This window comes from Carettochelys insculpta, chromosome 8 (genome assembly GCF_033958435.1).
Source record: "Carettochelys insculpta isolate YL-2023 chromosome 8, ASM3395843v1, whole genome shotgun sequence".
Classification (NCBI taxonomy): Eukaryota; Metazoa; Chordata; order Testudines; family Carettochelyidae; genus Carettochelys; species Carettochelys insculpta.
In genome coordinates this window covers 10015268-10030732 of record NC_134144.1, presented here as the reverse complement: position 1 = coordinate 10030732, position 15465 = coordinate 10015268, and the positions used below count along the sequence as shown (strand labels likewise).

Below are 15465 nucleotides of genomic sequence, written 5' to 3'. Positions count from 1 at the left end.
GTCAGCCAGACACGTCACACTTTTCAGCCCTGCGATTTTCCAGTATCTGCAGCAGGAAGCATGCAGAATTGCCTACTTGCAAGGATGTTACAATTGATAGCATCTGTACTAGGTCTGACTTTGCCCTTCTTTTGATCTTTTCTGTCTCAAAGAAGGGGAGAAAAAGGCAATTGACATTTTTTTAAAAAATTCAGTTACTTCAGCTGTCCCCATCACTAAACTTAAACAACAGAGGACATAGGTGCATCTAATGCTCAGTACGAATTAAAAAAAAACAAAACAAGGAAGCTCCTACCAAGCTCCCTGACAAAGGAATCAGAGAAGGGGCTTAAAAGGAAGTTTTGTCTTTAAACGGTGCCAATGAGGGGTTTATATAAAAGGCTCCACCGAGCAAGCAGAAACATGAATGGAAAATAAATAGGTGAGATTCAGTTAGGGAAAACAGAGACCAATGCATCGAGGGGAGGATCTGAGGCAGATATACTCAAGGGGAGGGAGACAGCCGGAGAGAAGTAATGCTGAAAGAAACCTAAAACCAGAGATGTAAAATGACAATGGGAGGTGGCAATAGAAAGCCCAGTGTAAGTTTTAGATTGTATTGTCCAATGGTGCCAACAGCCGCTGGGTGGCGAGAGGGGGGAGAAGCCCATCTCCCCTCCGCCCTGAAGGGGCAGGGCCAAAGGGAAAAGGAGTGGGTCTTAGGGGCAGTCAGCCCTGCCCCCCTTTCCCCCACTCCCTTAGAACCATAGGTAGAGCGGCGGAATAGCGCTCCGCAGTGTTTCCAAGAGGTCTGGAACACCAGCCTCCAACACTTCAGAAGTAGCAGTGGTGGCAGCCAGAGCTCCAAGCCCCTTTGAAATGCTGGGCCCCATGGCAACTGCCTCTCTGGCTGCCCCGTCCCCCAACGCGGTCAGCAGGCCTGCGATTGTAGAGATGGATTGCCCAATCAGGTGCATGATAATGTCACCGGGAAATACTACATTCACTTCTTTGAAGCTCAGTACAAAACAGTGACACAAGGCAAACTGCAGGGAGCCCTGAGAAGTACAGTGCAACAGGAATTATTAGGAAGCTGAAAGGAACACTTTATTCTTTGTACTGCAACAGCAACTGAAGTCATTATTCGGGGATCCTGCTCCCAACCGTGCTAAAAACTGTGCACACATTTAGATGGTCTCGAGAAAGCGAATTAATGTATAGCAACAGGTTGCAGTCACAAGGCTATAAAGATTTGAACGGTGTGACCGCTGAGGAGTTGTGGAATTATTTGGCGAAGTAAAAGGAAATAGAAATAGAAATCTGATTCAGTGAAGGAAAGGGCTAGGGTCTTGTCTGATATTCAGCCTGTAACAGTGAAGTGGATGGGACTGGCTGAAGTACCGTCAGTGTACTGTAAGGAATGGCACAATTTCAGGCGGACTAGATAATTTTAACTGTCATTTTTCCTTCTCAATGTTTATGACCTGAATAAAAAATTATACTTGTGAACCCCAGTTTTGGGCCAATCCTGCAGCCCTGACACACGTGACCTATGGATGGGTATACAGCTTACTATTTTTGGCTGAAGGCAGTGGACAATAGGGCCTGCAGATTGTGTGCTCTCTGCTCATTTGCATTCAGAATCAGCCAGGCGGATTCTTGGGCTGAATCTTTACCCCCTGCAGGTGCTTATCAATCTTCTGAGCCAAATGCTAACTGTAAACAGACCAGGCTTTCAGCAGGCTGAACCAAACCCACTGAGATCAATGGCAGAACTCCCTACTGACTTTAAATAATTAGGAGTTAATCCAAAACCCATTGTGGATAAACAGAGGTTTCACTTAAAAGGTTTTCTTGTAGATCCACTTCAGATGCAATATATAATATACTCTCAACACTGATTTTATAAATGAAACATGCACACACACACAATCCACTGTCTTCTGAGAATAAATGCAAACCCTGACTGTCATTTACACTAAATGACACCATCGCACCACTCACACAATGCAGAGAGGCCTCCACATGTCCTGACTCATCTACTGTCTTGCATGTCTTGCAGGAGAAGTGCAGTAAGCCCACCATGTAGAGTGTACCAACAGAGGCAAGGGAAAAGGGTGAGGTGGGCTTGGTTGTTCTACTAAGCTGCATCTGTGGACAATGGACCAAGTTTAAATAAAGGTGGGTCCCAGCTGGGGAAGGAGCTGACTGATGATTGTAACACAGCAAGCATGGAGCAGGACATGCTTATGTTGTATGTATACTCCCCCACTCCCCCCGTGTCTCCTTCACAGGAAGAAAAACAAAGTACTGTAGATTATTTGTTTTATAGTGGAAAATTCAAACCCTATCACCTTTCTCTGTATGAAAATTCCTTGTACGATTATCTTCCCACTACCTGTTACTGAAAAGGTTTGAATAACGTTTATAGAATTCCTCAGGCCACAATCAGAAGAAATATGCCAAAAAGCCAAGAGAGACTTAAAGGTCAATGGGCAATATGAACTTAGACTCTCAATATCTATTTCACTAGAAGACCAGGAATTGTTATATTCTTTATTAGCAATCATTAAAAAGAGCATATTGTTTTTTTCCTGTTTTCATTTACGCAGAGTCTTGTATATGTTGTAGGATAAAGGCATCTACTGGCTGTGGTGTGGTTAATTATACTTTGCTTTTCTATTGAACCTTCAACATGGAGGTCTCAAATGACATTAAAGCCAGATCTTTAACTCATGTAAGTCACTCCAGGGAAAGGATGTAGAGCCACAGAAGTCGATGATAAGGGCTTGCCTACCTGGGGCAGCAGCAAGCATGGTTCATGTGGACCAGCTAATCTGCAGCATCTGGGTGCACTTTAAAAGTCTCACCCCTCTAGTGAGAAGAAGCTCCTACCTGAGGAACGCATGGAGTCCACGATAGGTACACCTAAAAACGTATATTTAATCAGAGTCTCCTACAACCTATGCAACATCAAAAAAGACCAATACAGGGCTCCCTCTTCAGAAGCACAAAGCCATCTTGTGAAAAGTGCATACAGATAATCAGTCACGCCAGCCAAAGGAGAACTAGACAGCATTGTTGTAGAATGGCCAAGAATGAATTTGAGGCCATTAGAACCACGGAAGGAAGCGGTGCTCTGCAGATAGAATTCTTTAACCAGGACGTACCATAATTTCTAGGGCCCCAAATCAGGGAAATATCTCCATTCAGGAAAGTACTTAAGCCCGAGTTTCATTCCTGATGAAGTTAAGTGAAGGCATAAATGTTTTACTGAACTGGGACCTACCTATTTGATCCTATGTTCACTGAGGTCAGTGGCAAAGCTCCCACTAACTTCAAATGTGCAGGAGCAGCGCTCAACAGACTAACTTGGTATGAAAGGTCCCATAGAACCACACACACAGGTGAAACCCTGTAAGGTTCTGTAAATAGTACTCCAAATCACCTTAAAAAACACTTCTAGAAAAGGAACAGGACACTTGAATAACAACATGGTTTAAAGAGAACCCATAGACAGCCTATTCTAGAGGACTTTGTCATGTACGCTATTTTTTCATAGGAAAATAGATTCCTCTTTTAGATTTAGTTTGTGCCATATCATGTGTCATCCACTTATCCCCAATGTTCCCAGCCGCAGAAGCTGTTAAAAGGACTTTTATGAGCTATTTCAGTCAGCACGTACATCACTGTCATACTAACTCGTACCCATCCACCTCTTCCCCATAGACACAGGTGACCTCTAAGCCGTGTCACTTCCTCTTTGCTCTCAGAATGATCAGATGTGCAGTATTGCCAGCTCTGGCAATTTTAGTGCCAATCACACAGTGTTTGATATCTTCCTTAAAACACCGACTCCTAGAGGTATGTGGGTATGTGAAAATCTCTGTTTCATGTTTCTTAAAAAATGAACACAGCTCAAGCTTTCATGGCTGTGCATAAAAGCAAGCAAGCATGACCTAGTTATACACACAAAGATGTCGAAATCAGATGAACCTCCGATCTTTAATCTCATGATACAGTATCGGAGTAGGAGGTAAGTTTCTTGTAGGTGTTGAGGGTTACAGAGTTAATGAAAAACAGTTATTGAGAAAGGTACAGGCTGAACTTCTCAAATCCGGCACTTTCTTGTCCGGCAACGTCCATAATCTGGCATGGTTTTAGCGAGCTGGATAACCAGTTATCATGAGTGTGGCCAAGTTTCCTGTTGTCCCATAATGTTTGCTTACAGCCAGTTAGTCTTGGCTGTCAGTGTTCTGTGCTGTTATTTAGCAATAATTTACCCCAGATGTCTTCTAAGAGCTCAGTAAGCAGTGAAAGTGTTGGTAATGTGCTATGCACTATTGACCTCCCATGGTCCAGCAAATTCTCTCATCCAGCAATGTTCAGGTCCCAAGAGTGCTGCACAAGAGAGGTTCAGCCTGTATTCAATCTCTCTGTCCTAGGCCCTAGAAAAGGGCCTTAGTGTAACCAACCTTGCTCAATTCTTACAGCCCCTGAAGCAAGCTTATGCTCTCAGGTTATCCATTGACTTGTCTTCAAGTGCACAAAAAGAGAATAAAGCTGCCAACAAATAACACCGCAGCTTTCTGCCCAGCCAATCCACACAACAATGCAAAAAGTTTCTCCTAACGGACCCTACATAAGAATTCCATTGTATACTTAATACAGCCTCTCCACTGGCAACATGTTACAGATCAAGCGCTTTCTGGGTTGATGCTTTCCATCTGAAGCACCCAGAAATATCTTTCTTCTCCCATCCCCAACCACACTTTTCCATACTTTGTCCATCTAGGGGAGCTCTTAGGAGTGAAGTTGAGGGGAACGTTTTGTTTTTTTTTTTTTTTCCAGCCCAACACAGAAGGCCAAATACCAAATATGGAAAAGTTTAAAGCAGTTCTTCGGCTGAATTAAGTCTTGTAATGGCAGCTACACTTTGGCCCATGCATTGGTAAAACCATTGTGCAATTGCTGGAGATCAAAAACAGGGAGATTTTCACCTCCCCCATATACAGCTGAAAGAGAACCCACATGAAGGAAATCTAAGTCACCTCAAACCATTCCAGGACAGTAGGGACCGACGTCTGGCGCCAGTTCCATCTGGTCCCCAAGCAGAAGCCTCCTGCAGAACCAAGCTTTACACTTCAAAGGGCAATAGACATTAAATGGTTGATTGTACTTGGGAAGGGACACTGTCCATTTAAAGGTCACATTGTTAAAAACAAATGACTAACTGCGCATTAACTTGGCAGAAGCAAAAGGATTTTTGAAATCTAATTTACTTGTCATGTTCAATGCAGCTTTCCCAGCAGGGCAACCAAAACCAACAGAGGCAGTTTCACTTTCATTACTAGTTACTTTCACTTTCAGTTAACATGGCTGGAATGCTGCAGACTTGGCTTTGGGAAAACAGTGGCTGGCCGGCATTTTTTGTTTTGGTTTAAAGGCTGGTTTCCATGGACATGTTTCTCTTCATAGTAAACTTGGAAGAGCTGTATTTCTTTGCAAAATCTACCCATGGTTAAACAGACTTGACGGCACTGCACCTATGAGAAGGCCAACTTTGAGATACTTGTAGACAAGCGAAGAATTTATAAATGGGGATTGTTATTGGACCATCTTGGAACAAACTGCCTGGTGCCAATGTCCTTATTGTTCACATCACTCCCGAAAATCCCCTTTGTCCACAGTGCGTTCCTATGATCTGCCACATTCCTTCTTCGTCTTCCCCCTCTGTATCCTATTTATATGATTTTTTTTCTGGCCACAGTTCCCCAGTTGGATCCACACCAGGCCAGAGCCTTGGTGATTCAGCTGCAGCATTTGAGTTTTAAACTCTAAATCAAGATTAGATTTTTTTTTCTGAGAGAGAAACTGTAATTCAAATAAAAACTATTTCAGGGACGTTCCATGGCCTGTGTTAGGCAGGCCGGCAGTCCACAGTGATTCCTTCTGGCCTTGGAATCTATGATTTTGGATAAATATGTGGGTGATTTTTTTAAGTCCAATTTTAAAAAGTGACTTTGGCATGTAAATGTTTAGTTACCATTGATTTTCAATGAATGTTAGGTGCCTCCATAACTTAATATTTTTAAAAGTTGCATCTTTTACCTTTTTGTGTGCTTTAGACCACTGTTTCTTAAACTTTTTGAGACCACAGAACAGCAAACAGTAATATTTTTATGTGGAACACCCATAAAAATCTTCTTCTTCAAAAAAAAAATTTTCGACAGACCCCCCCCCCAAAAAAAACCACCCAAACAGCAACATATACAGCTAAAACAAAATGAAGTAATTGAATGCGTTATCACAGAAATGAGGAAGTAACACTGTATCTGGTTTTCATAACAGAAAATAGAGTCTTATTGTAAAACATTGATGTATTTTACAAACTTTCATGGCGCACCTACGAGTTGTTCATACAATACCAGTGTTCCCTGGAACACAGTTTAAGAAACACTGCTTTCGAGAATGCCTTATGCATCCTTATGGCTCACTCTCTGCAACATATGCCCAGCACAAGCAATTGCATATAAGAGTGTGGAAGAGTGGAACTGTTCTGGATTAGAAGGGGGAGTATCTTAGATTTACAGAAAAGTGGAGAAGTGAACACCCGTCCCCATAAAAAACTTTAAATGCTACAGGATGTTTAAAGATCAATAAATTGTTTTCTTTCTGGGTCTGATATAAGCTTCCTCCTCACCACCTTCTTTTATAGCTCTATCACTCTTCCAAATTTAAGTCATGTTAGCTCTACCTGCTGTTTGCTCCAAGCTGTCATCAGCTAATTGCACAGATTCTGACCAGCGGAGGTGTTTTTTTAACCAGGGGCAAGACTGTCAGCACTGCTGAGTGCTGTTAGAGATGGGGAGCTGTCCCACAGTTTCAGCAGCTCTCCCTCCAACCTCCATCCAATGTGTGAAAATAAACCCCACGTATATAGTGTCGTAAGTCTCTGAAGAGACTTAAATCAGCATCACTGCCCTGTCTCTAGCCTCACAACGCCCATAGGCGGCAGAGCAGTGCTGTTATCTCCATTGTACAGATGGAAAACTGATGCACAGGAAAAAAAAAAAAAAAAAAAGAGTGACTTACCCAATTCTCACACACCGCCTGTGGTAGATCAGAAACTGAACACAGGTCTCACACCATACAGGCTCTGACGCTATCCTTCTTTACAAGCTCACGTAGGGCATATAATGGATGACAAGCTATATAAGGGCTGATTTGATACGTAGGTGGATGCACTGCCCAAGAGCCTTACAACCTGTCTCGCCAGCCCTGGTGACTCCACTGAGTCGCAGAACAGCTGGTGGTGTTCTTGAATCACGCAGTTATCTGAGGATCTCAGCTTGCCAATAATATATTGAGGTATTAAGCCCATTACAAAAGTGCAGCTAATTTCAGGTCCTAGCGCACCTTTACAAAACATTTGGGTTAAACACACATTCTCCAACAAGTCAAAATGTGGGTAGAAGGAGCTCTCACCCTGACAGATTTGTTACTGGGCCAGCTGAGCTCCTCAGTCTTGATCCCAAATACACACTCGCCCCAAGCAAGATGACAACGGATGCCATTAGCACGTTTGTAGTTATGGGAAGTGGAGGGGGAAGCATTTGAAATTTGATGGTATGGGGTAGAAATCACAGAAATTATGCTGGTAGCTCCTAGGCCAGGCATGCCCACTCCCATTAGAAAGGAGTGAAGTGGTAAGGTTCGCAGGTGAACAGAAGAAGCTGTCGAGTAGGACGATAATCATAAGGCACATTAAAACACCAGGGAAAGGCGGGTGGGCGGGGGGGAGATAACGGAGCTCTGTAAGATTGGGGTCACATTATCACCCACTTGGTTCGGCTTCATAGCCCTGATCTTAGTCCATTGACTGCAGTGGGCACTGGATCAGCTCCCAGTGACTCCAACGGGCTTTGAATAACACTCGTTGTGGGTGAAGGTCGACTGTTCAAACGCAATAGACTTGACCTGGCATAATACCTATATCAGTTAATTTTCTGAACCCTCACTGCCCATATGCTCCTGAGAAGACTGACAAACTGCCTTCTTCTCTATAACACAGAGTGGGGATGGATAGCTTAGTGGTTTGACTACTGGCCTGCTAAACCGGGGGTTGAAAGGTCAATCCTTGTGGAGGCCACTTAGAGATTGGGGCAAATAGTATTTCTCCAATTATATTTTTTTTTTAAAAAAAGGAATTTAAAACAACTTTACACAGTTACAGCTGCTTCCTTCCCATGCCCCTGTGAAATACGTACTAATAAAGAGTAGGGCTCCCCTAAACAGACAACCATGTAATAAGGCCTCAACAAATTCCACAATACACAAAAATCTATTAAGGACAATTCACCTACATCCTGAACAGTCAAAATATGAAGCCATGACTGTATGGCACTGAAAATCTTCTGCTATTTCAAATTGATAGTGGTTCCATACAGTCTGTGCATGTGTTGAGAGAGTGAGGAAAAAGAGAGGATTATGTATCTGAGGTGCATGTGTATACACTCGTGTGTGCATCCACACCTACACAATCTCACATTACAATAGGTTACACACACACACACACACACACACACACATACAGACTACATCATTTTTAAAAGCAAAAATATTCACTTGATTTCATGATCATGGGCTTCCATTGTTAAAAAAATTAACATTTGGCAACTATCTTTTTAACTACAATAAATAATAAAGATTATCTGCTAATTTAGTCCCTACACTATTAAAATAAATACATTTACCCAGTCTGAAGCTCACACACCAGTCACACATTAAATCAGCTATTTTATGCTTCTAATAGGATTTGTAGATCTCCTTTGTGTCTGTACATTGACACCACCAATACTACATGCCAAGAAGTGGTAACATAAAGGCCGTGTCTACACGAGCCCCAAACTTCGAAACGGCCACACAAATGGCCATTTTAAAGTTTACTAATGAAGCGCTGAAATGCATATTCAGCGCTTCATTAGCATGCGGGAGGCCGCGGCACTTTGAAATTTACGCGCCTCGCCGCCGCATGTCTCGTCCCGACGGGACTCCTTTTCGAAAGGACCCCACCTACTTCAAAGTCCCCTTATTCCCATCAGCTCATGGGAATAAGGGGACTTCAAAATTGACGCGCCTCGCCGCCGCATGTCTCATCCCGACGGGGCTCCTTTTCGAAAGGACCCCGCCTACTTCGAAGTCCCCTTATTCCCATCAGCTCATGGGAATAAGGGGACTTCAAAGTAGGCGGGGTCCTTTCGAAAAGGAGCCCCGTCGGGACAAGATGCACGGCGGCGAGGCGTGTCAATTTCGAAGTGCCGCAGCCGCCCACATGCTAATGAAGCGCTGAATATGCATTTCAGCACTTCATTAGTAAACTTCGAAATGGCCATTTGCATGGCCATTTCGAAGTTTGGGGCTCATGTAGACATAGCCAAAATGAGATTTTCTGTAACACTAAGGATCCCAAAAATGATATGAGCAGAGCGTCCGGGTTGCTGATTTGATTTTGTGGAGGGGGTGGAGACAGGAGCCTGCTTTCAGGTATTTAGAAGGCAGAAACCCCGTATGCAGGTACTGTACATGACTCACAGTCCAAATACATTGATTGCATCACACATGTGGCTGTTCTTGAAAGTCAAACATTTCTGTGAGTTATCCTCAAGAGACCCGCTGTGCTCTAAGCACTTAGAAATACGTTTCACTGTGACTGGAAGCAAGACAAAACAGCAATATTAGAAGAGATGATTCAGTTTATGAAGTGGCCAAGTATGCCATTAAATTAGAACAATGCAGACAGTGGGGAGGCAGAAATGTTCTACCATGTAAATTATTCCTTTCCAGTAGCCATGGAACTCTTTCCTCCAGGCCTGAAACTGACCCCATAGGCCAAATATAAAACAGAATTAACAACTCGCAGAGATCTGCTAGATTAGTCAACTCATAACAACAGGCGTCACTTAACATTGCACAAGGATCTCAAAGCACTGACGGGTCATTATTCCACTGCACAGACACCACACCCCCTTGCAGTGATTATTATTAAGTATTATCGCTCATTTAATAGAGAGGAAAACGCAGGCACAACGAGTTGCTCAAGGACACACGGGGGTCAGAGGAAGGGTATTTACAGCACAGCCAAAAAGACCCACAGATCTCTCAATTCCCAGATCCATGCCTCAGCTCGTGCTCTCTTCCTGTTCTAGTAGAAAAGGAACCAGAGCATCATTCATAAGAACTAATGAATCATCCCAGAAAGAAGGAATTCAGATCAGGCTGTAAGCACCAGCCCTTGTGTTTGCAATGACATTTTTTTTCTTTTTTCTTTTTTAAAAGAAGAGAAGCTGTTTCCAGTCCTCCCTTGACAAAGCCTTCAGAGTTCCCGGGAAGACATAAGGTCATAAGCATGGAGACCCTGTGCCTCAGCCTACCCTCCAGGCTACTCTGCCCCAACAGCAGGCATCCACTATAGTCTCACTCCCACAGTCTCCCACAGCAGAGGGACCTTACAGAAAAAGGAATGAAGCCCTGGGCTGCTCCCTGACCTTCTCCCCACTGGTGGATCCTGTTCCGTGGGAACTCCTGCAGAAGGCCCGAAGGGCAATGCTCCTCACAGGGCAACAGATGCCTCCTCCTATGGAGATGCACATCTGCAAGGGGAGGACCACCACTGCACACAACTCACAGGATCGGACAGGTCCCTCCAAACCCCTTCCTGTCACTGGGCAAGAGGGAGACATGCCGTGGACCAAAGGCACCTCCCGGGCTTTTGTTGTTTGAAACCCACTTCTCACACCCGCTAGAGGTCTCGTGAAAATATTCTGCAAGTGCCCCATCGCCATGCATGTGAACCCAATATCCTTTACAGTATAGGACAGGGACAACTTGCACTGGCTTGGACAAATGGGAGCCACAAGGACACATGGGAGGGCCTTTTACGGAATTCGTCTGAGAGACCAGGCAGTTACAATACCCCACAGGCCTAATTTTTTAAGCATTCTGAGCTTCTACCACATCTATTGATTTCATTAGGATTTTGGCCGAGCAACATCGTGGGGGTGGGGAGAAAAGGAAATGGGAGATAGTCAGGCCTCTATTGTTGAAGAAATAGCAATATCATGGCGAACTGTGGTCCAGATCCTGCATTTCTCGCTCAGGTCATATTTCTATAGGGTAGTGTTGCCTGACAAAAAAAAAAAAATCAAGCCTTAAGAAGCTGCAACATCAGTGCCTAATTCTTGCTAACGAAAAATTACACTCTCACATAAAAATAATCTAAACAGAGGGAAGTGTCAGGTTCCATCTGAAATTTCAAACACACGAGCCTTCCCGTGTTTACCGTTTCAGCTGTGTTCTCCCCTCCTCAGAAACCCACACATGTAGATACATTTTTAATCCCCTCCTACCAAAAATCTGTTCTCTTTGCGCTCACAGTTTGGGCTGTCTAATGATTGTCCTATTTTAACTTCCAGCACTAATTAAGAGAAGCACAGATACTAAACTTCCTCTCTCTTCTGGTGCGGGGGTGGGGGAGATCAGTTGAGTGCAGGCAAGTAGTTAGCAACCAGCCTGAGCTGTCACTGCAATTAGGGATGCACATTTCATAATCGGAAACATTAGCAGTTTCATGCAACTACTCACTTCACCCAGCAGCCATAAAACAGTAGGCCAAACTGGGGACAAAAAGAAGAAGGTGGTGTCAACATTTTCATGTCGCTTTAGGGTAAAACGTTCAACAGCACAGATGTGTCTTTATGGTATGAAATGAGACACCATGCACAGGATTTTTTAAACTGGCACACGCTAACGTCTCCACCACCGGCGCTATTAAACAAGACACAACTTCTACTGACAACATGAGAGCAAGGAGGAAGCTTCTTTATCACCGTTTTACTGTTGCCCCTTTAAAAGATACTAGCTCAATCTTCCAAAACCCTGCTGCCTTGCTGGTAGAAGAGGTGGTATTCAGGATCATTACTCTAGTATTTATATTACATTGTGTTGTCACTTGAGATGTTGGAATGATCAGTTTAAGCACTGTCACTTACAAATTAAGGCTGTTACTTTACATTCTTGAGGGACTTTATGGGACTGATTATTGCCTGGGAAGACAACAGGAAGAGGCAGACGTTGCTAGTTAGCGGTCTCTCAAACGCATGGTCTCCGCACCACCACTCTTAAAGGGAAACATGGGAAAATGGACGTACACACTTGAAAGCTTTCTACTGCAAGCCTGTGACAACTGGAAGAGACTGAGTTATAAACCACTGTTCTTTTTGCATGGGTTTACTTTGTACGTTTGGCAACAGACCTTGCGTACAACCCAGTTTCACCCTTCCCTTTGTCAGGCTGTTTGCCTCCCAGTTGCTTGCCTGGAGACTTCACACAGCAACAGGAGAGGGAAAACGTTATAAAAATTGGATACACTATAAAACAACAGGAACTGGTCAGGGGGCTGAGGGGAAGAGGTAGCATATGGAACTGGCTTTACCTCCTTTTCTAAATATTAGCTGGATTTTTGAAATGATGGTGTTCCTTGCAAAGGTATCTGTTTTAAAGCGATGATGTTCCTTTAACATGTAGCTATTACAATGTGATTGCTTTGATACACTTCAGCATAAAGTAAACTGCTTCCCTGCCCTGTATGAAAGGCAGTTAGCAGTAGACAAAGTATCGCATACAGTATCTCCCTTAGGCATGCAGGCTATGTCAACAGATTATCTCACATTGAGCAGTCTAGACTGTTATTAATATGCAACTGATTCAACAGCCAGGACAATGCAGAATTAAATGGGGTTTCTAAAATGAAATCATATTAACTGCTTCAGTTTAATTTAGCATGTGAAAAGTATAAAGGAAGCCAAATGCGATCGTCACCGAGGTGCAGACTGAATATTAAGAATAAAAAGTGTTTCCACTTTTGGAGAATTAAGCAAAGTTGGACTGTTTCAGTTGCAAATGAAAACGTTTGCCCTGTGGTTGCCAGTAAGCCTTTTACAAGAGTAAGTTAAAGAAAAAAATAATTTTTGTAGGTAAATCTCCATGTATCCTGCCACAGTCCAAGTAGGTAACAATGCCACAGTAAGCAGATAGGACACCAGAACAATCATCCACCCCAAAACATTCTACTGCTCTCTCTCAGGAGAACTAATACGCACCAGCCTCGTGCTGGCAAATTTTGCAATGGATCAATGCAAAATTAAATCCAGCCCTCCTTAGCCTTAAGCAGCTTCTGTCAGGGGGTAGGCAAGTTACCTTCACACACACACCCCCCACCATAGTCACACCTGACTATTCTTACAGACTTGTCAATTTTTTTAAGAGACACTAATTTACAGAATGTTGACAATCTGACCAACCTGTAATCACATCAAACAAGACAGAAGCTTAGCTCTCCAGCCCCCTCTTATTTGTATCCCAATTGCTAGGTATTTATGGCCAGTTTGCATATGAGCTGGTCCTGATTTTTGCACTTCTCAGTCATTTCTCCCTGAACTGCTCTTCCCCTTGATAGTGTTTAGTCATGTCACCCATCGTTTTCAATGCAACCATAATACCAGATTTCCACCTTTAGAAGTACTCAGCTTCGTTCTGCAGATTAACCCTAGTGGTTGAAATCAGCCTGAAGGGCCATTGTTTTAAGCCAGTTTAAGATACCAAAAGAAGTTTCATCTGCCCAGAACATTTCAAAAATAAATCATCATTCTTTTTCCAGATTTTACCCCCGTCTTCTGCCACTAATTCCATTTCCTCCCCCACAAAATCTCTAAATTAAGCTACAATTTTTATTGACACCTCCTAATTACCCGAAAGGGGGGGGGGGGAACTATCCCATTTCCACCAGCTGCTAGTTGTCAACACTGGCAGGAACAAGTGATCAACCTTGTTTCAAATAATCAAACAAAAAATCACATATAAGAATAAACACGAACCCCAAAGAACTACACCGGGTCTCAGACACTACCTGGTGTGTTTACATGGTTGAAAGCAGATAGCTTTGAATAGACTACCCTGTTTGCAACTGAAAAAAAAAATTAAGGTGATAGCCTCGCACATAAAACACCTCCAAATTAAGTATTACAGAAAAATAAAAGAAAAGGCAGAAACGCAGGCTCCATGCACCGACTGTGTGCTCGGAAAATGTTTACAGGAGTAATTTTAAATGGTTCACCTGCTGCCAGTTTTCCTCCAAGGATGGCAAAGCTGAGAAGTAGCCGGTGTCGTGGACAAGCTGTAGTTCCTGGAATATACTATAACTAGCCAACACATCCATGCTGCTGCTGAGCAAAGCCCTTTTGTTTTGTTTTGTGTTTGTTTGTGGTAGGGTTTTGGTTTTGATCATAAAAAAAACAATAGATCCAATATCCCCTTTTTTTGATTTGTATTGTTTCTGTCACACTGTTAAAAAAAAATCAATGCAGGAGAGAAAAGAAAAGAGAAAAAAAAACAGTGAGAATGGCTAGATGCACCCAATATGTACTGTGCAAACAGCAGCCAGCAAAAGAGGGGGGACGCTTCCACTTGTAGTAAATGCAATTCCCTTCCAGGGCTCTAATCACTCCACGTCTTGGACCAGGAAGGGGGGATGCAGCTCAGGGACACGGAACTGCCATCTCTTTCTGCATTGCTGCTCGCTGCTCAGTGCAATCTTTCCTCTTTATTTTTGGGACGTTGCATTTTTTTCTCGCGATCGCTTTTTTCTCACTCCCCATTGTCCCCCCTCCTTCCAAAGCTCCTCTTCCCCCCCCCTCCCCGCTTCGATCCTGCAAGCTCCGCGCCCCCTCCCCTCCTCGCTCCGCGCAGCCGCCCGCTCGGGAAGGAAGCTGTCCATTAAGACAGCGCGTGACCATGTAAGGCCAAGAGGGGGCTGGTGGGGGGAAGCCCATGAAGTCACTCCCGCCCAATGAGGGCCAAAGAGAAGGGGCCGGAGGCGGAGCCTGGCACGGAAGAGCCCTGCGGATTGGCTGGGGCTTGATCGCCCCGCTGCCTTACAAGGCAGTGTAAGGCGAGCTATTTTTAGAGGGCTATAAAAGGGGCGCGCGGCGGCGCGCGGCCGCCTGGGGCAGGGAGCGCTGGAGAGGCGCGGGCCGTGGGCGAGCAGAGAGAGGGCCCGGGGTTGGGAGGTTTGCAAAGGGAGCCCCGCGCGCTGCGGGCAGTCCGTAAAGAGACGGGCCCCGGAAGGTAGGAGCGGCTCCCCGCGCCGAGCACCCGAGGGTGCCGGGCAGGCAGGGCGAGCAGCGGGCTCAGGCGCAGACCCACCCGGGGTGCTGCGCCCCGGGGCCGTGCAGCCTGGCCCCGGCACTGCACCGCAAAGCGACCGCTCCCCGGGAGCCGCGCCTGCGGCAGGAGAGTCCGAGGCTTGACGTCCAGGGCTGCCTGGCACGGGCGGGCGGCGAAGGCAGTCAGCTGTGGGGGGGGGGGGGTGCTTTTCTTTAGCTCCGGGGCGGAGGGGGCCCCCAGGTCTTCCCTGGCAGCTGCCACCGA

At 44.7% G+C, this 15465-nt stretch overlaps 1 protein-coding gene across 1 annotated transcript in view; it reads right to left on the bottom strand.

Moving 5' to 3' along the window:
• The window catches only part of KLF7 (KLF transcription factor 7), a 72059-nt gene extending 57431 nt beyond the window's left edge, over positions 1-14628 (bottom strand). The window contains exon 1 of the mRNA XM_075001672.1: positions 14153-14628. Within this exon, the coding sequence (XP_074857773.1) occupies positions 14153-14323 (171 nt within the window). The 5' untranslated portion in view covers positions 14324-14628. The remainder of the gene's footprint in view (positions 1-14152) is intronic.
• Positions 14629-15465: the final 837 nt, after the last annotated feature.